Source organism: Atractosteus spatula, chromosome 2 (genome assembly GCF_055471065.1).
Source record: "Atractosteus spatula isolate fAtrSpa1 chromosome 2, fAtrSpa1.hap1, whole genome shotgun sequence".
NCBI classification, from domain to species: domain Eukaryota; kingdom Metazoa; phylum Chordata; class Actinopteri; order Semionotiformes; family Lepisosteidae; genus Atractosteus; species Atractosteus spatula.
This window is the reverse complement of record NC_142707.1, coordinates 6,862,117-6,886,900: the sequence shown is the minus strand read 5'-3', so window position 1 is coordinate 6,886,900 and position 24,784 is coordinate 6,862,117. Positions and strand designations below refer to the sequence as shown.

Genomic DNA, 24,784 nt, shown 5'->3' with positions numbered 1-24,784 from the left:
TGTTGGTGTTTCAGGATAAGAGAAGACCCTAGGGTTTGTCCTAACACAGCTCATTGGCTTGGTGTCACTGATTGCATCGGCGTGCTTCTGCAGCAGCCATTGGTGTAGAGAGGCGTTTCTCAACGCGCTCCCTCCTCGCCTGATCAGCGCGTCAGTGGAGCTTGTTTGACCTGCAGTAACCTCTCGAAAATGCTTGGGCCCTGCTGCTGCGGTTGTTAGCAGCTGGAAAGCGTTTGGATTAGGTCCTGAGAAACCGGTCGTCAATGGGTTTGGATTTATTCTTGCCATCTCTCTCCTGTCGTCTCTTCCTCCGTCGTTGCCGGCCGAGCGATCCCCTTGAATGGAGTCGCGTTCCTATCCCCTTCACAAGCCCGGACAGACGAAAGCTGACGCCGCTGTGCCAGGGCGTCTGAGTTAACCTAAATCCTACTCGTCCGTCCGATGTGTCGGCCGAAGAAAATAACTTCTCCGTGGCAGTGGAAAGTTTTGGGAGTGTTTCCTCGCATATAACCAACCGCCGTGTGCTCAGAGTAACATTTTCCTTGTATAAGTGGAAAAGCTTGGCTGGTAGTTTGAACCTGTCGGTCAAGCCTGGTCTGTTCGACTGGGGATTTACAGCTGGACTTGCCGGCTTTAACGAGTGAAAAATATCGCTGCTGGAAAAGAATTGTCGACTGAGCTGCAGTTTGCAACAGTAGTGCCTAACGACGGGTAAGTTCTTATTTATGGAGACAGGCCGCGTTCCTTTCTCAAAAGTTTCGGGCTCGTTTTCCACTGCAAAAGTGTAGCCGCTAGGGTTACCGAAGATGACAGCTCGCTAAAAAATAAGTACCGCTTTTCAAAGAAAGACCTGCAGGGTACCGGGCGCCCGTTGCGCGGTGACCGAGCTGGAGTTCGTGGGGGTACTGTGCCTCCAGCTCTTTTCGCGGCAAAAATACACGATTCAAATCGAAACTCTTGTTGTGGGGGTCCAGTTCAAGGGTTGCAGTCCTTAGTAACGTCGGTAACTTTGTAACAAAACATCTACCTTTGTAACAATGTTTGTGCCCATTCTGGGCAGCAAAGTGTGATGATAAAAACGTAAATAATTGGGCGATTATATAAGCAAAACGAAAATCCACAGACCAGCTAGCCATGGGAGCCAGTTAATGTAGCTGTGATGTTAGACGTCTGTGCATGATCTTTTTCTTAGATACATGTTTTTTCGTTTTGTAAACTAAACAGGTTTAGCATCCAACTAATCCCTACCGATCAGGGATATAGTGTGAAAGTTGTTTTTTTTTTCATTTGGCATCTTTCAGAAATATCAATTATTTCTCATGTATAATGTTTTCCTTTGAACTTTTTGAGTCATTTAAGTCTATCATATACAGTATGTGGTAAACCTGTAGTGTTGTCAAACGCAAGGCATTTGAAAGCAGTCTTTTGAAGAGGAGAGATTTATGTAATGTTATTTTTTTTAGTTTAGCCATCTGGACCCTGAACAAATCATGGCTGCTTATGGCTCCCAGGCTCTTTTCAATGTGGCCAGATCAAGGTGAGTTGTTACCCGGAGGCTACAGAATGCTCAATAAAAATGTATTTACAACAAGTTCACAGGTATTCTGTAATGTGACTAAAGGAGAATGTGAAAACTGTATGGGACAATCATAATGTTGTATTTGGATAAAAGCTACTTTGTACCTAACAGTTGTATGTACACATATGTTGTGACAATGACTAACATCAAACATTGGAATAGCTGAATAATTGCAGGTGTTGGCTACTTCCAGTACATGGGCCAGGCATGGGCATATGAACTTTCATGTCCAGCCATTTTCTAGCAGCTCAGGGTTGCAGGGGTGCCAAAGCCTATCCCAGCAAGCAGCGGGCACAAGGCAGGGCACAGCCTGGATGTGATACCAGTCAATCGCAGACAGACAAAAATACAGACACACCTGGGACAATTTTCCCTGAAGCTACTTACCCTACTAGTATGTCTTTGGACTGTGGGACGAAACTGGAGCAACCGGAGGAAACGCACACGAACACAGCGCCATCTTCCCACCCACTTCTGACATCATTTTTTAAAATTATGGCAGAACATCTCATCACCGAATGTCAGCCTCCAAAGAAGAGCAACTATTATGGCCGCTATTCTAAAAGCGGACAGCAGGCAGGACGTTCAAGGCCTTTGTCAGCAAGTGCTCGGATACAGCTGAACCACTTTGTGTATGCATGTGGACCGTAAACGTGTTGCCTGATTGGTATTGCAGTAAAGCCTAATAATACACTGGAAGAGCAGTCAAAAATGTCTTGATGTTCTGCAGCACCCAATAAATGTCTGACATAAACGGGCAACTACAGGGGAATATGTCTGGAAGGACTTCCGTCCAGTTTCAGCATTTCGAGGCCCAGGTTAATGGGATCCTTTTTTTTTACATAAAAATTAAAACGCATTGCTTTACACGTTTACAAAATTCCATTCTGCAACAGTCAGGAAGCAGATACAATGAGAAATTAATAATGTAGAAAGCCAGCTTGCAGCAGTAAAAACAAAATGGCATCAAATTTCATAACTGACTGTTGGGCATGAGTGACAGTGGATGCGTACATTACTACATGCTAACGGAATCGTGGCAGGTGATGTCAGGGGTGCTGTAGGCTGCACTCAGGCTTGAATGGCACATTTAACAGCTGAAGAATGCTGTTCAGGAGTGACATGTTTTTGTTTGGCTCACGAGAAGGCCAGAAATATGAAGAGATAGATACTTTATTGACTAGAGCTTGGTACGAATCCTCGTTGCTTTTCATTAGTGGTAAGCGATGATCACCTCAGCTCAGGGTCATTTGCACCCTATAGAGGAAAGACAAGTCATCAAGATACTCAAGTGATCATCGAACAGGGCTCTGTAATCTGTACTGATTTTAGAAATGAATGCCAGGGCATTAACCTGTGCTCTCCTCTTGCAGGGGATCCTACTTGCTCGCGCAAAGACCCAGCTGCCATCCCCTGCCTCCCACAGCCTGCCTCCACTACCACCTGGAGCACGGGAACAGGACGTTCCTGTCCAGAAGGCCCGTCGAGTGGGGGTATGTTTACTGGGCTCTGCCTCCCGCGAGGTCTGCTTGCTTGGCCTCCCGCTCTCTGCACAGCTCGCACCGCTGGCTTCAGGGCACGCAAGCAGGGCCAGGGGTGGACGGCACCGACTCGGTGGCACAGGACCCGCAGCCCGCTGCCGGCCCCGTCTCGCCCTCCCCTGCCGGCAGAGAGAAAGCGGTGGCGAGGAAGTCCCTGCGGCAGAGGGTGCTGGACGAGCTCAGACATTACTATAACGGCTTCCGGCTTTTGGGGATCGACACGAAGATTGCGGGCAGGATGGTGTGGAGGCTACTGCACGGGCAGCTGCTCACCAGGAGAGAGAGGAGAAGGGTAAGGCGGCTACGTGCTAAAAAATTTAACAAAACCTGGCCTGCCAACATGGTGGCACAGTGGTTTAGCATTGCTGCCTGGGTTCAATTCCTGGGGTGCTGTCTGCATGGGGTTTGTGTGTTCTCCCTGTGTTAGTGGGGGTTTCCTCTGGGTGCTCCGGCGTCCTCCCACAGTCTAAAGACATACTGGTAGGTGAAGTGGCTGCCGGGAAAATTGGCGAGTGTGTGCGTGTTTGTGTCTGTGTGTGCCCTGAGATGGACTGGTGTCCTGTCCAGGGTGTATCCTGCCTTGCAAATGTTGCTTGCAGCAATAGGCTCCGAATTCCCTGTGACCCAGTATTAGGTAAAGTTTTAGAAGATGGCTGGGTGGGTAGGTGGTGGGCCTAGCAAATAAAGGACTTTAATGGAGTCCACTGAAAAATCTAACCTTAATGCTGCACTTTCAGGCCAAGGTTTCACAGGCTGTTACTGCAAACAAGATTGTAGAATTTTGTACTGAAGAAGATATTATAGTTAAGCTTTTACAGTGAGGGATTCTTAGAATTTCCTAATAGATGTAATTACATCTGCAACTTGAAAAGAGTATGTTTAGCTTTTGAAGCCAGGTTCTAGCCTAATATTTGGTTTGGTAGAAGTTCAGCAGCTCTCTGTCTTGGGGCAGAAGTGTGCAATGCAGTCAGGTGTTTGAATTTCATGGCCACAGTCATGTGTGGTGATGAATTTGATTTTCCTGCAGTGGAGGAAGTGGCCACTTCTCTCATGGGTACTCAAGTATTGATTACCCATATTTTCTGGTGTGGTGTAAACCTGTTGTCTGGGGTTCTTGTTCCTGTCTTAGTACTCCTAACAAGTCCCCAACAGCAGGACATTTAACAGGTGGTGTCCCTCCTAGAATATCTCAATGGCTGATTGGGTGGATGAACGTTGCAGCAATATGGAACCTCCAATTGTCTTGGTCTCCATGCTGTTGGGTCCAGGTTGTGTTCTGTCATGACAAGTGTGGACAACAGTTTCTCCACAGTAGACAATGTCACATCCCCATCATTGGCCTTGTCAGTCACTTTCAGGTTCATGGAAGATGATAGCCAGTGACGTGCGAGGCTACTTCAATCGAGCCTCACTGCCTCACTGCTGAATCAGTGACATTTACTTTGTCCTCCAGAGGCTTTCCTTGCTGACTTTTAGTTGAGGTTGTGGTTGAAGGTTTGAAGTGCAGGTGTGTCCATATGTGTTCTTAGAACAATTATCCCTTAAAAGAAACAAAGCTTTAAGAAACCCTGTCAAAAAAAGCTAAAATTAAATGCTAAAAAAGCCTGAACCATTAGCCTGTTACCATTATTCTTATACCTGCACACTATGTCGTAGGATAGAATAAATTTAAATTTATTAACAGTGTTTGAAGAGAGAGACCGAGGCCTAATTTTGAGACTTTATTCATGATGGTTACTCATGATGAAGTTGAAGTCTTCAGCTAGAACAGGAGCTCCCAATGACAAACCTCAGGGTCCTGAATTCAGTTTCTCTCTGATTCACCAGCAGCTTAAGGCTGTGAAGCAGGAATAAATTGGTCTAGTTAAATCTTAATCGGATCAATTAAACTCTTCTCCTGGGCGCAAAGCTGTTTATAGCTTACAGAGAACCTGCTGGATTCTGAATCCTGCAAACAAATGTTGGTGGCTCCCGCACTAGAATGTTACAGGAGTTTAAAACCTGTTTTTTTGTCATTCTTAGAATAAAAAGGATGACTGTGGTGTTGTTGTTTAAAGGGTTTTGTGCGTCACTCAGCTGGGTAGTGCACTTCAGTGGTGAATGAAGTGTTTCCCCTCCTATAGGGTATGTGTAAAAGTGTTTTGGGAAACCTTTGGGATAAAAAGTGGTATATAAATAATATGATGATGATGAAACCATCTGTGCACAATAGAGTAAAGCTGATGAACTTTCAATAGGTATTTCACCATGAGACATTGAGACATGTAGAATAACGTTGTTGATGTCCTCCGTGTGTTCAGCTGATGAGGACGTGCGCTGACCTCTTCCGGCTTGTGCCCTTCATCGTGTTCATCATCGTGCCCTTCATGGAGTTCCTGCTACCCGTGTTTCTCAAGCTCTTCCCCGAGATGCTGCCCTCCACCTTTGAGACTGAGTCCAAGAAGGTATTTTGATTGAAAAAAGGAGAGCAAAAGCAATCAAAAGTCACAGATGGGGAAAGTCCCATTTCAAAAACTAAAAGCAAATTCCTGCATAGCCTTCCGTCCTGTTGTTTTTGGTCCAGTTTGCATATTACACAATAAACCGAATTTTCTTAATTGGATGCAATAAGATTTTTCTTCAGGTCTATTTCAATTTCTGGGAAAAAATGCACCGCAGTAAGTACAGCTACCTATAAAACACATTTGAGCCTGCTTAGAAGTATTAACATTGGTGCTGCTAATTAAATAATAAGACCAGCGATGTAGCTGAAAGCTCGAGTAGAACACGAACCAGAAAACACTGGAGTTTGATATACCTGGCCAGGAATATATGGCTTTGTGTACTCGGACAACTGATCTGATAAACACAACTAAAAAGATTAAGTTAAGATTAAGGAGCTTTGACAACTTAAGTAAGTGTTTAATTTGTGATGTAAGTCACAACCCCAGTAAGTAATTTTACACCTGCAATGAAAGACCTGGAGTTGTTTTTGTCTTGTATAAGGTAACGGCAGAAAAAAAAAACAGTTGTGAGAATTGGGTTGCTAATTCTTGAAACATAGTCACCTTTAACAGTATATGATCTCAAAACCTAATGAAACAGGTTGTAGCCTGCATTCATAGGGAGTTAAGCATGTCATGTGACCATGTAACATTAGAAATGAAAAACACTCAATAGGTACCCCAGGCCTCTATCATTTGGCTGCCGACCCAAATCTCCAAAACAATAGATGTATTCTGTGTTTTTTAGCAAGCATGGTTTATCGAGTGGCATTTAGCATGCAATTTCAGTAACTTGTTGTGTATCCTCTCAATAAAGCATACATGTACTAAACTACTTAATGAAAATGATAAAGTCAGATTCTCTAAAAGAAACAGCTAAGCTGCTGATGGTAAATTACAAGTCAGTGGTTCCAGTTATTGCTGTCATAACATTTAAAATGACCTTATGCTTTAATGACATTGTGTTCTGTGTCTTGCTATAACAAGGTACTGCTCTATCCTGTGTATCTGAGGTTTAAGAGACACTGTTCTCTTCTCAGGAGGAGAAACAGAAGAAGGGACTGGCTGCCAAGCTGGAGTTGGCCAAGTTCCTCCAGGAGACCATTGCAGAGATGGCCAGAAGGAACAAGGCTCAGACTGCGGACGAAACGGAGAAATTCTCGTCCTATGTGCAGAAGGTACGTTTACAAAACGGGAAGCAACGCATCTGTGATTGAAAAGATTTCCAGATGAATTGACGCCCGGTTCAAGGGGAACGATTTTTTGCTAATATGCAGAATTGCCAGTTGTTTGAAATTGGCCAGGTGTGTGTTTGCACAGCCACAGCTGCAGCTCACACCAGAGAGACGAAGAAGTGCACGCGGACTCCTCCCACCTGCCCACCTTCGAGCCACCTGCCTCTTAATACATCACAGGTGATCCAGCCCCGCACATGGGCCTCAGGGGGCTCCAGGCCCACCCTGCCCCCAGCAGTGCTTAGTCAGTTGGGCACCGCTGGTTAGGGAATCCCACAGCTGGCTAGTGGCGTGGCTCGGGCTCAGACCTGTGACACGAGGCTCAGTCTGCACCCAAGTGAGTCACTCGGATGGCCCCACAAGGGAACTTTTTATGGAATGTGATGACCCTTAGATCAATTAGACATTTGCAACCAAACGAGGTAATGGTCATTGAAAAGGAACAATATGCCATCTAATACAAGAAAAATATAATTTACTACTCAATAGTGTAGTGCATACTGTACCAATTTCTTTGATATACATAGCACTGTGATGTTGTGCTGTTTAATAACACTGGGGTCCACAATTAACAATGAGGAACTTGACTGTGATTGAAATGGTTCAGGTGTGTTGTTTTAAGTTATGTTAACCTGAGCTAAGGTCTAAGTGGGGCACAAGAATACAAATGCCCTGATTTCGACTGAAATCAAGTGAAAAATATTGAAGAGGACCTAACCAATTCCAGACTCGGCGAGCTCTGTCTCCGAGGTGTGGCGGTGAAAAGCTATGTAGGTGTTTGTCCCTGGCTCACAGGGCCGTGTGTGTATGCGCAGGTGCGTCACACAGGGGAGCAGCCATCCACCAAAGACATTGTGAGGTTCTCGAAGCTGTTTGAGGACGAGCTGACCCTGGAGCACCTGGAGCGCCCCCAGCTGGTGGCCCTGTGCAAGCTGCTGGAGCTGCAGCCCATCGGCACCAACAACCTGCTGCGCTTCCAGCTCCTGCTCAAGCTGCGCTCTGTCAAGGCTGACGATGAAGTAAGAGGGCGCGCGCGGGCCTGGCCAACGCGTCGGCCTCAAGGGGTCTCTATAGTGTATCTGTAGTGTATCCCCATCTGTACTGTAGGGGGAACAAAAAACAGATAGGTGCCTTACTCTTGCCTCTAGTCAGAACTCAGCTGTTTCTACCTACAGTTGAAGAGGCAGGATTCAAGGAACAAAAACGACCTTCCTGAATCTTTTTTTGGTCAAACGAAAGCTGTTCTCAGTGAGTTGGGGAATAACTGACCTTTAATCTAATTGCAGTTTTGAAACCAAACATTGGATGCTTTAACCATTGAGAAAATTAGAGGCTTTATTTAATTTTGGAGGGATTTGTTGAGAAGGTGGTTGTTGCTGTTAGGGTATTTTGTCAGTTTATTATAGCAGTTATACTTCAGATTCCAATTATAAGACTGCCAAAATTGTTTTTTTAGTCTGTCTTTCCTGTTTTAAATACTGCATTATAATTTGTCTGATGTCATGTGCCGATTTGGAAGGATATCTTTTTGTTCTGTTCAGACAGATTTTGCTGAAGCTTTTTCAAAACAAAGCCCCAAACAAGTATGATAGTGCCTGCTAGTACTTGCAGAAGCACAGATAGCCTCACGCCTAGCTCTCAGTCCTTTGTGGTGCATTGCGAGGTCTGGTCTTTCCACAACCTTTTTTGTCTTGCATAAAGCCAGTCGTGAGCCCTGGCCAGCAGGAATGTTGTGTAATCCCCGTGTGTCACCGTGTGTGTAGATGATTGTGAAAGAGGGCGTGGCGGCCATGAGCGTGTCCGAACTGCAGGCGGCCTGCCGGAGTCGGGGCATGAGGTCACTGGGCCTGACCGAGGATCAGCTGCGACAACAGCTGCAACAGGTACCTCCTTCGCCACCCCTGTGTCTGTACAAAGGATTCCCAGTTCCTTTTAAGGTCCAAGTCCTCCCCCTATTCACATGGTGTTTGGACAGCAGGTTTTTACTAAAGGAAGACAGTAAAGGCTAAAGGTTTTCAACCAGTACCTTACCTTAACTACTGTGATCTCATTCCCATCAGAAGATAATTTTCTATAATTATAGAAGATTCCTACAAAGGGACATTAAATGAATAAAAACGATGCGTTCTATTGGTACTAAAAATCTATAAACGGATGCTGTGAGGAGAATGAGTAATGTAGATCTCTGCAGTTGTTTAATGCCCTCCATATTAGCCAAATGGTATTGAATAATAAATAGCTATTTCCTAATCTACATTGGTGTAAACAGTATACAAACAACACAGAACAGTGTCATATTTATATGAAATTTATACTTCCAAAGAATGGAGTTAGGTCAGGATCACCATTGTCAGTGAATTGTTACGTAAAAAGACTACAACAGGTGAGAGGAGGGCCTTTCAGGCCGTATAATAGCAACTAACTGAACCATCTTATCCAGATGTTTCTTGAAAAGAGATAGGCCATTGGCCTCAACATCACACCTGGGCAGCAGTGGAAAGTGGTTTTCTGCAGTCGTTCTCTGTCCCCAATGCAGTGGCTGGACCTGCACCTTCAGGAGAATGTTCCTCCCTCCCTGCTGCTGCTGTCTCGTGCCATGTACCTGACCGACATCATGCCAAAACCGCCCATCATCCCGCCAGTGCCCAAGCTGGAGGTGAGAGCCCTCGCCAACTTAACGTGCGCTCTTTGAAGCCTGTGGGAGAATATCAAGCTTGAAAGCAGGGTTACAAGAGACTGAATGCCTTTCTCCCACCTGGTTACCAGTTTTCCAGCCCCTTGTTGGCACTGATGGACACTCCTGTTATCATCATGTGACCAGAGTGCTGGAGGAATGTTTTGGGAAGTACGCCCATACCTCTTTTTACGAACATAATCCATTCCAGAAATCCTTTCGTATAGCGAAAATTCATAAAAAGATAAACCATTTCCATTATTTCTTATGGGGAAAAATTTTGATTAATTCCCCAAAAAGTCCCCCCTAATTTTACTTTTTTCACCAAAAAATGAAAAAGAAACAGTAATAACTAACATTCATACTGCAGTTTGTGTTTTAATTATAAAACCACTGTTAACCTAGTTAGACATCATTAAACATACCTTCTGTAAGTACGGTACTGTACGGTAACTACCTCATTTGCTTTTTGGGTAATTGGACACACACTCACAATTTTCATTTTCTTAACACCTTTAGAGTCCATGAAAAAAGTCTAAACTGCAAATATTCTCATGGAAAGTTAAGAACACACACAATAGTGAACGATGCACAAAGCAAGGGAAATCTTGAAACGCTGGTAAATGCTGTTTTTTACCGACGTTTGTTTCAAGCAGAAGACTAAATGCTCTCTTGCAGACAGTAAGCCCTCCCCTCACTGAGAGCACTGAACCCCCAGTGAACGAGAAACCAGCAGCCCCCTCTTTGGAAATACTGGTCGACCCGGCTCCTGTCATTCAGGGAGTAAAGGTAAGAAAGCAGTAGTTACCTTGTATCACTGGAGCTGCAAGTAATGATTGACTTGGCCAGTGCAAGCTTACAGCATGTTTTTTGCAATGATGTATATTTTGTATAATTGCGTGTTGCTAATTTGGGAATATAATTTGTCCCTGTGAAATCAGTATATTACTAGGTTTAAAACAGTACATTTCTATGCATGTATTCTCACTTCAGCACTACATGACATGCTCCCTAAAAAACAAATTGGTGAGAGACAAAGTTGCCTTTTTCATGTTATCACAGATCCCATAGGTGACTACAGGAGCTCTGTCTGCATACTTCCCTTTCTGTTGAAAAATATTTTGCAAGTTTACTTCTTGGCAAAGCTGATAGAAGAGACACTTCTTTATGCTCTGTGATTGAAAACAAACAGATGGCTTCTGTCTTATTAATGGCGTGTTGTAGGCCTAGACTGCAGTAAGTCACAGTAATTATATGTGAGAGGTCATGAGCATTGGATGAGGCGTGTATTTCCACAGCAGTGTATAAGCAGATGTCTTAACTCGTGTTTTCAGGGTGAAGAGATACGGGATAAACCTGCTAAGGCCATTTCGGAGCCATGTACCCAAATCGCACAAGTAGCATCAGTAAGTTCTATGATGTTTAATTTAAGGTGCATTGCTTAAAATGAGTATTACATAGTTTAATTATAGTTGTGAAGAAGGGTAAGCCACATTGTCTCAGAATATAAACCTTTTTTCCTTCATGAATACTGAGTCATTAATGTGCAGAAACCTTTTTCTTGGGTTTCCCTAACAATCATCAGAGAGAGTTATGATTTGGATGACCACGTGATATAAAATGAGGATATCAGAGCTTATTTGTAGATTTAAAGGTATTTGGTTCTACTGTGTTTGACTCTTCAGTGATCTGTTGAATACTCATAGTTTGTCATTTTGCTGTGACCAGTCTAAGGGTTCCGAGGAAACGCAGAAAACGAAAGTCAGTGCCAATGGGATGGGAAGCCTCTGAGGAACGTGATGGAAGATTCCGAGAGGGATCCAGATGGATTAGATCTGGGCAGAAAGAGATATGAAGATGGCATGGACTTCGCCAGTTTGCTGCTATGGGAAGAACAAGGAAATGGCATATTTCTATGTACTCCAAAAACATATTCAAGAACACCCCTGAGAAAATGGGTTGTATTTAAAACCTAACTTAAATTACTTTGAAAAGCATTGGAGCACAGCTCCGAGGAAACAGGTAATTTGGTTTCACGCCGTCCACTCCAAAGAGCTGTCCTGTTAAAACCAGGAGGATCATGGCCAGAGTCATCGTGGTCTTGCTGCATTTTCTTTAAGTTGCCATACTGTCTGAGGAGTAGAGCTTTTTCAGTTGTGTTCACATCTGAAGCACACTGCTCCTGTCTTGGTAAAGATGTTTCCAAGAACTCTTTTTGACAGTAAACATGCTATCCCAAGGTTCTCATGTGGTGTGATTATACAGTTACACTTATTTTTAAATATAATTCTTTGTTCCAAATTGACATTTTTTGGCTACTGCAGCCTTTCAGTCACTTTCCAGTAAAGACTTGAGTCTTAACGTTTACACTGGTTTTATCAAAACCATATTTACAGTGATGTAGCAGTTTCAGGACAGGAACTCATGTTTGTTAAATGAATATCTTTTATATAAAAAAGCCCTGAACTTCTGACAGGTTGGTTAACTTCAGTAAATGTCAAGAATGGCCTTACTCCTGGCTACAGCTTTGCTCTATGTAAAATGTGTAAATATTGTATATTTGTTTGCAGTTTTTGAAATATTAGTGGGCCACAAAACTGCATTCTGTGGTGGTGACTAAATACCTTCCCCCTAGTGAACCTAAGAGGACTGTAATTGGTAACTCTTCTCTCTTCTCTCACCATGGAATGTCAGTATTCCACCTTGTCATCCACATCCTGCTAGGATGCAGCTGACAGCTGCTTTTTTTTAATGGTACTTCATCATCCCTGCTGAATTTAAGGTCCCATCTTAATTCTCAAAGACAGGGGATATACAGAACTGTTAAAAATAGCAAGGTTACTTGGCCTGCTTTCGGCTTTATCCTAAGCATCACTAATGTGTTTATATATATATACCTTTTTAAATATTTATATTGTGTACATACTGCGAGAGATATGCATTATTTGGGAATATGAATTTGAAGTTATACATCATATATATTTTTAAATTGGTGCAACTTGTATTGCATAAGTTCTTCATACTAGTTGTTTGACGTTTTGTGTCTTATACTTTATCAGATAGTTATAAATGCCTAAATGAAGACTGTAACCTCTCTGATATAGTTTTAATTCTGTTGCACATTTTTTTCTTTGATGATTAACGTGCAAAATGATGGCACATAAACCACAAGTCAGACGCTTTTCTTGTGTGGCTCCATCTTTACAAAAATAAGTGATTTTAAGTATAAGATGGATGATTGACATTTTACATATGAACTGGTGCTGCCTTTAGTCTTTTTCCCTAGTGAAAAGTATGAATTTAAAGTTTTGGAAAGTATTACATTGAGTTTTAACGTTTACCTCAGCCTAAAGCACAGCACTTCCAGCACTCCGCTGGCCCTGACCTCAGTAACTGTCAGGGCCTGGGGTGGGTTGGCAGCTGGGATTGCTTCTTTATTAGCTTTATTGTGAATGAACAGTTGCTGGAAGAAGTAATGGAAAAGGGTATTTTTATTTTGCTTTTTTCATTTTTAATCACTATGAGCAAAGGAGATGAAACTGTAAACCCAAGTTCCCCAGATGCAGCAGATTTTGAAATGAGTTTAATTTTATATGATTTTTTAATAAATTAAATTAAAGGGCAAACAGGTGTCTCAGAAAAGAAGTGAACAGGACCATTAGAAACGCTTAACATTTCCTATGAAACTTTCTCTTGCCAAGATCAGCAAAACACCAAAATTCAAAAGGCCTCCATTTTTTTCCAGCACATGGTATACTTCAAAGTTTGCTTTGTCTTGTTCTGCGTGATTGCACTTTTTCAGTCTGACCTGCCCACCAGCTAAGGCTTTTTCTCCTATGATGTGTATCCAAACCTTAGAAGGTGGTGGTACAGTCTATAACTGAGATGTTCGTCATTGCTTCGATCCTTCAGTGGGATGCTTGCTTGATTACACTCCTGTCCTGTTAATATTCTTGCAGTGTTCTCCGGGTTCAGAGGTTTCCTATGTAAACATACAAACATTTGTAATCATGTAACTACTGTTATTTTTAAAGTATTCTTTCTCTTTTCTTATTTAATGTTTGGGACAACATTTTTTCCATTTCTAAAACCTGTAAAATATCAGAACTGTACTCAGTATGCAAAGTAGTCACTTATTAAAGAGACCTTAAATGTTCTGAATAACATGAAAAGATAGGATAGCCTTCAGTTACCTTATGCTGTAGAGAACTCTGGTACTGTTACTGTAAATTAAGCCCGACAAATGTAATTCTTAACTATATTGCTTTGGGCTGTATGTAAAGTATCTTCAAGTATGCATCCATGTATCTGTTGCTCCCTTGTAATGTCCACTGTATCAGATAAGCAGGTTTTGGAGAGAAAATGTTATGTTTGACAATTAAAGTTTGAAGACCTTCAACTTGTAATTTAGCTTTTTAATGACATTTGTTGTTGTGGAGTTATTAAAAATTCTATGATATGGTCTCTATAAGTAAATTGATCCATCTTATTACTAGCTTGAGAACCCCTATTCAATCCATTTTCATCAAAAGGTAAAACCACTTGCTGTTGATATAAAAGACTGCAGTTAGTGAAATAATGTAATGTTAGTATTAATAAAACTCAGAATATTATATTAACATTATATTTGATAAAGAACATCCAATAGATATGAGGGGGCAAGCTCCATTTGGCATAATGTTGATTGTAACTGAAAGCTTTGCATTAAATATTTAAGAAATGTGGTCACTGTACTAATTTTGAGGACCTGTAGCCTTTGTTGAAGGACTAATGCATCATATTTAAGAGAATAATGCAATAAGTTTTCAGTTCACTCTGAACTTGTATATAGGGCATAAATATTTCCTGCACATTGTAACTTATCTAAGTGCATTTTGATGAATTTCCCAGAACCTGGTAAGTAGTCATATCTATAAGTGACTAATACATTGACAATGTAACCTACCATACACCGTACGTGCAAGTTATAGTTTTCATCCAATCAACCAATTAAAACTGGAACAACAAAATCGTAGCTCCACAATTGTTTTCATCTTAGGATGAAGATTTTGGCTTTAATAGATCCTGCTACTCCCCTTGCATCAAGCAGTATTTACTCTACCTTTTTATTAAGGTACATAAAAAGCTCCATAACAGATGTACTCTATTTAACCACGGAGGAAATAGCAACCAGTTAATCTGGCAACAAGACCCAACACCCCCTGAGGAGAAATACCTAAATTCAACAGGTGGTCCATACAGTCCGTCCATCCTTCAGTGTTCCTGAAGGGCCGAGTGGCATCACTGTGATATATGATACCAGAATGTGTATTTTCAGTTTAGTGCTGCAAACAAAACCCTAAGATTGTCATGCTCCAGTAGGAAATAGCTCAATATAAAAAAAAATGTCCAAAAGTATGGTGCCAGATTCATTTAAATTCCTAGGTGAACACTGCACGAATACTTTACCATGATGTGAACAAAATATATTAGAAAATTATGGTTTTGAAACAAATAAGAGATGTAATTATAGAGAAGAATGTAGGAGTTATATTACTTCCTCAACTACACAAAGAAAATTAGCTGAAATTCTTGTTTTAGCATCCATCTTACTGTTGAAATTTTGAGATGAGCCCTTGATGATATTCAGTTTTAGTGCCAAGATTATTTTGCTATAGCATCCATCCAGGATCACAGGGGAGCTGAAGCTTCTTTCGGCAAGCAACAGGCACAAGGCAGGATACACCCTGGACAAGACGAATATCCATCACAGGGCGCACAAACGCGAACATGCACCAGGGCCAATTTTTCCCAGCAGTCGATTCACCTACTGATATATCTTTGGACTGTAGGAGGAAAGCCATGCAGACATGGGAAAAGCATACAACCTCCATGCAGACAGCACCCTAGGAATTGAAACCAGGGACCCAGAACTGCCAGGTGGCAATGCTAACCACTGCACCACCTCCCTGCTTTAAGATTAATTTAAAACTTTTTAAAAATACTATTCATATTAACTAGAAATAACATGTAGAAATACTCAATGTTCTTTATATAGTTAATACCATTATAAATAGGGTGCCAATATACTATTCCAAACTCAGAAAAAAGTTCCCAAACTTATCTGTAATTTACAATTTTGTTAGATTAAAGCATATTTACACTTAATCTTTCTCATTAAATGTACATTAAATTAATTTTAAGTCATAGATGTATGCATAATTTAGTGACGTTATGAGAGCATAGTATAGATATGTTTAGGTGTAATATGCCTAACTGTGAAGTCACACCTGGTGAAATGATCCTTTTTGATTAAGGTACCTAAGCATCCTGTATCACAAAGTATAGTTAAAAACCAAAACATGGAAATAAAAAAATCCAATAGTAAATTCTACGTACAGTTTTAGTGTTTATACAAATACAAACCAACCAGCCTTCAAAATCTCCATTTGTGACATCTGAACTTGTCAATTTTGGGTATATATTTCTGCAGCACTTAAAGACATCCAAGAAAAAGGCTTAGTGTAGAAGACATATAATTGTACTTCATATTGATATTATGAGCACATGGTACATCTGTTCCAGTTCTTGCCACACGTGTCAGGAGAAGGAGTGACTGAATTGTATGACTGAAATACTTCAGTTCGTCTTTGATGGTTTGCTTCTTTGAAAAAAAAAAAAGGTGCTGTACACGCCAACCCCAAATGCCGCAGAAAAGTGAAGACAAAATGCAAGTCTGCATCATCACCGCAGATCCATTACTGTCACACTCCCATCAGCGATGGTTATGTGACCACATGCCTGAAGAAAGAGACAAGCAACTGTCAAAATTGAAGAGCACTCCACTGCTTCTTCGTTACAGATGTATATTTGGCTGGATAAACAGTTTGATTATGGTTGAACACTTTATTGGATGCGAAAGGTACAGATACATAAGATAAGATAAGATCACTTTATTAGCCATATACAATTTCTTGCATTAGGAATTAGTCTTTTCACATACCCCAGCTTGCTCTCCATGAATCACACAGACACACAGATAGGGAGAGAGCCTGGAGTCAGAGCGCAGGGTCTGCCATTGTACGGCGCCCCTGGACCAGTTGGGGTTAAGGGCCTTGCTCAGGGGCCAAACGGAGTAGGATTCCTCAGCCGGCCATGGGATTTGAACCGGCAACCTTCCAGCCACAGGCGCAGATCCTTAGCCACAGAGCCACCACTCCGCCCCTGGATTAATGAGTTATACCGTACACCAGTCCCATTAAGACTAATGCCCCACGCATGAAAACGTGGAGCCAGGCCTGGCTATTCATTGTGTTCCAGCACTCAGACACAAGTCATCTGCACTGTTTGGCACAAGACCACAAGTTCGTTTTAAAATAGTCAAAGCAATACCAACATTGCCTACAAGGAAATGTACACACTGAGCCCAGATCCTTATTTAAAACCTGGGCCTGCTGTAAAGGGATCATTATGTGTACCAGCAAAAGCACCAGAGCAACAACAAAAAATCTTGCAAACAACAAATTCTTGTCAGATAACTTGTATGGAGAAAATAAAAGGCTGTGGCACAAACTTTTAACTGATCCTCAAACCCAGTCCTCCAACAACAGAAAGAAGCCCTATGCATATATTTAAATCTGCACAAGCAAACTGCTGAACATGGCATGACCATAACTGGACACTCCACGGCCACAGAGTTCTCCTACAACTACTTTTTAAAATAACACGATAAACAACCTTCTGGAAGTGATCAACTTCAGAGTCCGGTGCAGACCATACAGAACTTCATAAATGGATCACAAGCAGAAACGACAAATACATGTGAATTTGATTTAATTTCATGTGAAAAGGCAGAGAGGTGTAACTCACAGTGAAGAGGGGGGGTTCCTTTGGATGGGGGTGAAAGCCTTTCTGTTTGCAGGATGAGATCTCATCCATTCCGTAGTCTGTCAGTCTGAAGTACCCTGTCCTACAAAACAGACACTCCCTCAGCCTCACACAATGGCACCTGAGAAGCTCACGAACCACTTTTGCACCTTGGTGTCAAGGAAGTACCTTCCTTTATCAAGCTAGCTTCACCAGAACATCTTTCTTAACCCCCCTCCAATTAATCAGTCTTGCTCTGTGACAATTACACATTTTAAAAGGAGCAAGATCACACAACAAAGTCTGAATGTTCTTCTTTGTAATGTTCAAATTCTTTACATGTATTAGAACTATACTACTTTGATAACCAAACTGCAATAATAACTATATTGGCACCATTTTTTTCTGACAGTCTTAATTTCAAGTTGATTTTCAACTGCTAGATTTGCAAAGGATGTCATTTAAAATCAGGTGGTAATAAAGCAGGTGACTGCCTCACCTCTAAAGATATTCTGTTAAGGTTTTCTTATTTATTCAAAGACAGTGTATACCCCAGCATTAAACTGTTAGGGGTCCAGTTTAACAGTGCAGGTAGATGGTTGTTTTATATTGCAAATCAGTTTTGGGAGAATCAATTTCTCCAAGGGAAAAACGAAACTCAACCCATTTACTTTATCCTTACAGTGAACACCAACCACCTCACATTTCTGTCCTCTTCTTTTTCCATCTCTTGTACTCACTCATTGAACTTGGGTGAGCAGACAATGGCTATGGATTCTGGCAACATGATCTGGTAGGAGCAGTGAGTGTGCAGATCCACACTGGACAAGAAGGCTGTTTGTGTGGGGTGTGTCTGCAGATAGACAGAAGGTAAATCATTTTATGATACAAGAATAGCATAATGGCAATGATATTAAACTATTAATGGTACAAAACTATTAAGCACAGTTCTATTTTCTGGGATTTGTTTTCTCTAATTTGTTAGAATTTGTTGAATAAATCAATGGCACAAACTATTCTCCATCAGAGAAGGTATGGAACAATAAGTCATTCCTATGTGATGAATGGAGATGCTCTTGTGTAAAATGAGATTTAGTCAAAGAAGGTTTGGGATTGAAGGTGATGTATTAAGTATATAAAGTCTCCTCTGTGAATCAGGAAACTCAGCCTTCTGGAAGTGATCAACTTCCAGAACCAACTTCCAGATTGTACCAACTTCGAAAGGTACAATGAGAGATGTTCATGGCGAAATAAAAACCTTCATTTGTGCTTATATCGAATTGCTGATGAAATATTTTAAGGGTGGATTTTTCTCCGACACTGAAAGAGAAGGATTGGTTACGACTGAAAGTGTTTCAACTCTGCCTCACATGGATCCAGCCTAGTGTAATAAGGTCATATTGATCCTGGACCAGAAAGAGCTCTTCCTCGTTCTCTGTGTCACAGTAATCTGGTCCCCCACACTGCTTGGGCACAATGACATGGGTCACCGTGAATGCATTGCGCATCTGAAACACAAGCAAAGACCTACAGGTGAAATTCACACAGACAGCGACTGCTTAACACATTAAATGTCCACATTACAGCACTGCAAGTCGCACAGGAGATACAAGCATCAGCATAAATCTCTATAAATCATATATCTTTTAAGTGGCAATAGGACTAAAAAATTTCAGTGCAGAGAATTTAAATGTGGATGAAATCTGCTATTAAGATTCTCATCTAACTACTGAATCTACCTTAATCTAACCTTCTTTCCTAAATTGCATCTAGAAATTCATTTTTGATCCCAAGAAACATATTTCTTGTAAGATGATATTGTAACTGTATGAACTGCATAAATTGTTGACCATGCTAACCGGTTAATCTTCTTGTACTGATATCCTAAATACAACAGTCTACAAGAGCAGATTTTCAAAGGAATCTATACTAAAATAATTCATCTCAATAAACAATTTAAAGTTGAAAAGGACTTGTCTGTCATTCTACATGTTTTAATTACTGGTATTACATATATATACACTCCAGCACACAGTTTAATTCTTAAGAGTGTAACAAGTTGAGTAGTTAAGCTTTATATTAGATATCTAATTACTAGGCAAGGTTCAGTAAATAGCTAGTAAATAATGGTAACAAAATTACAACATATGCAAATCTCTACTTCAACTAGCACAGCACAAAGCACTGTCAGCAGTTCATTAAATAAAGTTACATATACACTATACAGCAGAAAACTCTTGTTTCTGCATCCAGGCTTCTCCACTTTACAGCTGACAGAAAATTAGTGGCCACACTAACAACCAAATCATTAATTAAGCCTTTCATATTGTTCAGACGGGCCCCATACCAGTTTGCCACAGAGGATACCACAAGTCTCCACAGCTCGTGCTGTGTTGGCCTCTGCGAGCTTCAGGAACTTGTGGCACAGCTCTGCTGGTACTGCCACCTGACGGAGTCTGTCCACCGCCACACCTGGATAGAGAGAAACTCGTCACCAATCCTGCCACAACACAGCTCTCCACAACCTCCAGTGTAACAGGTCGAGCTTTTACACCTAACAAGCAGAGTAGTTAAGCTTTATATTAGATATATAACTACCTAATTATTAGGCAACTTTCAGCAAAACTCCAATAGATGCAATGCTGAGTACTCATGCTATTCTTTTAGGTTGTTTCAAGTGAAGTTACTTGATTTATATTTTAAGGTTTCAGCCTGAAAACCAGAATAGTCAGGTACTTCACAGGTCTTACACAAGGCATTTTACTAAGAAATTCATACCATATGAATGTCCAAGTTATTTTGTATAGTTAATTCTTGCAATGTCTGGTTCTGTATGTTGGTCAATGGCACCTTGTTGCTTCCTTTACCGAATAGCTAATCAGGCTAAAACAGATCTTTTGAAAATGACCAACCTATGATATACTGAATAAAAGAGATGAAGCATTCTGTGGTCTGCCTGCACATTCACCCCCTCAATTCTGCAAACGTGACCTGACATTAGGAGTTATTTTAGAAGTAATAGTTGGATGGGAACATAGAACGTTTCATACAATATTTTGGAAAAATAGGTACTCTTAGGAGATTCACAGTGTAAGGACTGGGAAACGCATAAAACAGGCCTAAGGCAAGCAAGAACAGAATTTGCTTACTATTTCCTGGGGCAACCAGTGCCCCAGGTTTGAGCGAGCGGTCAAAGGTGGGAGCTGAGGCTGGTGCAGATGGAGGGACATGAGCGCAGGTCCCCTTCGGACTCTGCGGGGGGGTAGGGGTAGTCATGACGACAGGCTGGGGGGGTTCTTGGACGCCTGGGACAAGGGGAGCGTCAGGAGGAGGGGCGCTGGGGCTGCTGTACTCCTGAAGGATCCGCTGCCTTTCCTTCTCCAGCTCCTGGCGGCGGATCATCTGCTCAAAGGCGCTAAACTGCTCCTGCTCCTGCTGCCTGCGTCTCTGCTCCGCGACGCGCTGTCGCTCTGCCTCCAGCTCTTTCTGCTTGGCCAGCTCGCGAGCCAGGGTTGCCTCCTCAGCTTTCTGACGGCAGGAAAAGACTGTTAAAGCCAAGAAACGGCACCAGACAAGAGTCCGTTGAGCTACTTGTGATGCTGGGGCTTGTCAGCTACCTTATCAATCTTCTCTACGATCACATCCTGGGCATCAACACTGCATAGCAGCCCAGAGGAGCTACTCATGTTCATAAAAACTAAAACAATGGTTTCCTCTTGCAGATAACCTTCGGTGATTTCAGTAAATTGCTTAATATTTTCAAAATTTTTGTCAAATAATTAAAGCAATGTTTTATTTTAATGTTAATAACAGTGTTAAACAGAGATCTTGTTTCAAAGAGCTAGTAATGGAAAGAATAGTTTTCGATTTATCAAGCTTAAAAGCACACAATAAAGAAAGAATGGAAAAGAATAATGCAATATTTGACAGCAAACAAAAATATTACAGAAAACAATACAGGAAAAAGATCAGATGACATAAATTGCTTTACATGTATAAAAATGTACATTTGCAATTGCATCAGACAGTCTGGTTCTCAGACTCATTTAAATTATCCCCCTGTGTCAGCTACATACTTTTCTCTCCAGATATTCCTCATATTCCTTCTCATACTTCTTCAGGAGTTCTTTCTTCAGCTCTTCAGCTTGAGGAAAAGCAATCTCTTTCAATTTCTGTCTCACAAAAGAAGGCATTTATATTACAATTGCCTATTGAACCTTTAAGTTATGGCTAGAACAAATCAAAACAAAACCTCCATCCTGAAGGTAGAGCAATACAGCACTGCAGTTTAAAACCTAAGAACATTTAAAAGACGCTTGCAAAGATTTTCTACTTGCTTGCAAAGTCAGAAAGTCTTAAAAAGTCAGATGTTGCTAAGGTTTAACATAGTTGTCTAAATCTTTACTGGCATTACCTCACAACACAGGAATCAAGCATCAGAAATAAATCTTTGATCTGCAGAGACCAGAGAAGAGTTGATCATTCTACCTTCATAGTTTCCTTCTTTTCTGGAATGTTGGCTGTCTTGTAATCTCGATGCCTGGGAAGCTTCTCAATGAACAGCCTAAGGAAGAAAAGATGATAGAGCATCAAGAGCACTTGAAATGCAACACGCTTCAGTGGAGAGACAAAAAGGTGAACGGTCTCAACTCAGGATATTAGCGGACTCTACAACGTAACAGCCGCATGGATCGCAAAAGCCAAGTTTCTTTTTTAAGTTTATATTGCTAGAGATGACTATTATAACTTTTAAACCCCCAAACATAGCAAAACAAATATCTCCATTTATCAACTCTCTTCTGTGTTGCCTCAAACAATAACAAAAAAAATGCTTATAAAAACCATTTAATAAAGAAAAGCATTGCTATAGCACGCATATTTCATATTAAGTTACAGTACTATGTAAGCTACAATGCGAAAGCATGACCCCATTTAAAGTACTACAAAAGAGAAAGTAAGCAACTATTGCCCCCATCTTTTTCATCTTCTAAGCTACACAGAAAACCAGTACCTTGATAGTGTGAAAAAAATAATTTAGGTATTATTCTGATTTTTGCACTGCACTGCACGTCTTATTCAAGCTTGGCTTGCTGCTCAAGCTGTTCAGTGCATTGCTTGTAGGCCACCATACATGAGCTGACATATGCAGCTCAACACAGAGACCAGCAGAAAGCTGCATGAAATGGCTCTGCAGGCCACACTGTTCATGATTCCACACTATGGGAGCCCCAATCCAACCCTTCAGCCCCAGGAGAGCAGAGATCAAGCCCCTTTTATGTGTTTAGGAGTCTGGGTTCCCCACACAGCCTGGGCCACTGTGCAGAACGCAGTCGAGGGACACACAGCCCGGGACTCCCTTACGTGATGTACTTGTTGTACAGGATGAAAGCGCGCTCCGCGTTGCCCTCCTCCGCGTACACGCTGGCCATCCGGATCATCTCCATGCCCGACCGGAAGTAGCGGCGCGGGGGCACGTCCTCGTTCACGTCCACGGAGCTCCCCATCTTCGTGAGGGCGCGCACGCGCTCCTCGGGCGTCAGGTGTGCATCGCTGTGCTCTGGCATGGTGGCGCCAGCTTCCGCAGGTCTCCACCTACAACACACCACACCTGGTGCCATCAGCACCCAGTCATCCGTCCAGTGTCACTCAGAGCCCAGGACTCCAGGCCTCCCAGAGCAGCAGAGTATCCCTGCTTCCACTCAAGCCTAAGACCTCACTTGTTCAGCTCATCTAATCTCCTGCCTGTTGTACATCCTTTATCTTTCAGCTTGCCATTTCCAAAACCTACTTTATTCTGGGTAGAGTATCCAGAAAACAGCCTGGAAGTCTAGAGACAAAATTTGAATTTGTCCATTTAGCTAAATAATCCACACTGTCTATGGAATTTACAGCATTCGGAATAAGAATTTCGAAACTGGAAGCAAACATCATGATACAGCTGTGGTCCACAAGGAACAGAGCTGAAAACTCCTGACTTTCTTGTGCATTTTGAGGCATGGGGGAATAATTTAATTAAGAATGCTGATAGCAAAAAATAATTAAACTGATAGTCAGAATAATCTCGAATATTACTTATTGATTTATGTAGTAAGTCCACACACATCCTGGCCAATTACAATCAATCAATGGTGCTCCAGTACCAATGGGTAAACGTGATGGTTTTATTGCTACTTTAGTATTATCAAGATTTGGAGGAAAACCTGATCACTTAAAGACGTACTTCGAACAAAATGAAATAAACAGAAGGATTGGCTAGCAGGGGTCTAGAGATTCACAGCAAGATCTGGGAGTCCCCAGCCTTTAGTTCTCCAGAAGCCAAACGAAGATTTGGGCAGCGTGTACAATCAGAGCCTTCCAAAAGTTAAGACCTGTTCTGGAAATGGAACTTAAATCTTGAAATACATTTCACATGAAGGTTGTCTTTAACCCCTTTTGGTGGCGTCTCTTACTTCAAATTAGCTAGAAAGTATAAAAAACACACAGCACAAATTGATACGGTTCAGCTGAAATCTAAGTGAGAAAGAGTACTATAAAACGAGGCAATGAGGATGAAGTCGCATAAATCAAGAAACGATTTTGCTTTCATGCACTTGTTGGCATTCATGAAGTGTTTCTGTGCTACTACACATGTTTTAATTAGTATTTAATGCGTCTAACGTCGCAATGACAAAGGGAAAGTATTGTGTTGATCTCCTGGTGGCATTTTTTTCATTAAATAACTATTTTTTGCTTTGCAAATCATAACCGAAAATCACCACAAATTCTAAAACTAACTTTTGCCGGACCAGGCTCGGAGATAACTGTACTTCAACCACAGTCCTGATTCCAAGGTGAAAGACAGGCCTTTTAAAAGTGCTTGCAACTGACTATCTTTCATTTTCTACCACCTGTTTAAACGAAATGAAAAACACAGATACAGCCTATAGCGTTATAAATAAGTTTTCATTGACTGACGTCAATCCACGATAAAAACCCACATTACCAATTTAACTTCAATTTCACATGAAGTAAAACGTCAAAATTCCAGGTCTTTATATTAAAATCTATGAAAGAATTAGTAATAGGAGCAAAACGTTCAGATTACACCGACAAAAACCAAGACAAACCAATAAGATCAAATAAGCTTTTACGTCTATATTAATTATAATAAGATAATAAAATAACAACGATTATAAAAACAGACAGGTAAATCGGTTTACATGGAGAAACAACCACCACCAAAAATTACTTTCTATCACCATCCACATCTTACCTATCTATACAATCCCCAGTGCCTTAAATTCGACTATAAATATTCTGATAAAGACTCTTGATTTTTTTTTTGCAGCTTTCACAATGCAAAAAGCAAGCGTACGCCTGTCACAATACTACTTCCTGCTGCCGGGAGCAGTTCCTGTTCCTGTTTCGCAGCCCGTGTCTCAGCCACT

The 24,784-nt window shown here is 41.4% G+C and overlaps 2 protein-coding genes across 5 annotated transcripts; one reads left to right on the top strand and one right to left on the bottom strand.

Moving 5' to 3' along the window:
- The first annotated feature begins 156 nt into the window (after window positions 1–156).
- Window positions 157–13,918, top strand: letm2 (leucine zipper-EF-hand containing transmembrane protein 2). The gene is made up of 11 exons (XM_088929976.1): window positions 157–711; window positions 1,464–1,537; window positions 2,953–3,412; window positions 5,421–5,564; window positions 6,644–6,781; window positions 7,654–7,857; window positions 8,602–8,721; window positions 9,375–9,494; window positions 10,191–10,301; window positions 10,847–10,918; window positions 11,241–13,918. Exons 2-11 carry the CDS (start codon window positions 1,491–1,493, stop codon window positions 11,301–11,303), a joined length of 1,479 nt encoding a protein of 492 aa, XP_088786102.1. The 5' UTR covers window positions 157–711; window positions 1,464–1,490; the 3' UTR covers window positions 11,304–13,918.
- Window positions 13,919–15,880: 1,962 nt separating this feature from the next.
- LOC148839092 (STAM-binding protein-like A) lies at window positions 15,881–24,754 on the bottom strand. Of its 4 annotated transcripts, none has more exons than XM_088929986.1 (10): window positions 24,610–24,754; window positions 22,719–22,949; window positions 21,846–21,921; window positions 21,434–21,529; window positions 20,507–20,885; window positions 19,705–19,829; window positions 18,728–18,865; window positions 18,098–18,210; window positions 17,361–17,460; window positions 15,881–16,292 (listed from the first exon to the last, which is right to left on the bottom strand). In XM_088929986.1, the coding sequence occupies exons 2-10, from the start codon at window positions 22,919–22,921 to the stop codon at window positions 16,236–16,238; spliced, it is 1,287 nt and encodes a 428-aa protein (XP_088786112.1). In that variant the 5' UTR covers window positions 22,922–22,949; window positions 24,610–24,754; the 3' UTR covers window positions 15,881–16,235. The 4 variants fall into 4 exon arrangements, with proteins under 4 accessions (XP_088786112.1, XP_088786117.1, XP_088786106.1 ...); XM_088929991.1 differs by having other exon boundaries at window positions 22,719–22,965; window positions 24,610–24,681; XM_088929980.1 differs by lacking the exon at window positions 24,610–24,754 and having other exon boundaries at window positions 22,719–23,100.
- Window positions 24,755–24,784: the final 30 nt, after the last annotated feature.

Coding starts and splice junctions, on each gene's coding strand:
- letm2 (XM_088929976.1), top strand. CDS start 1,491: ATGGCTGCTTATGGCTCCCAGGCTCTTTTCAATGTGGCCAGATCAAG. Junction 5,565..6,643: donor TTGAGACTGAGTCCAAGAAG/GTATTTTGATTG, acceptor TTCTCTTCTCAG/GAGGAGAAACAGAAGAAGGG. Junction 10,302..10,846: donor CTGTCATTCAGGGAGTAAAG/GTAAGAAAGCAG, acceptor TCGTGTTTTCAG/GGTGAAGAGATACGGGATAA.
- LOC148839092 (XM_088929980.1), bottom strand. CDS start 22,975: ATGGCACCAGGTGTGGTGTGTTGTAGGTGGAGACCTGCGGAAGCTGGC. Junction 20,886..21,433: donor AGGAATATCTGGAGAGAAAA/GTATGTAGCTGA, acceptor TCCTGCCGTCAG/AAAGCTGAGGAGGCAACCCT. Junction 18,866..19,704: donor GTATCCTCTGTGGCAAACTG/GTATGGGGCCCG, acceptor CTTGTGTTTCAG/ATGCGCAATGCATTCACGGT.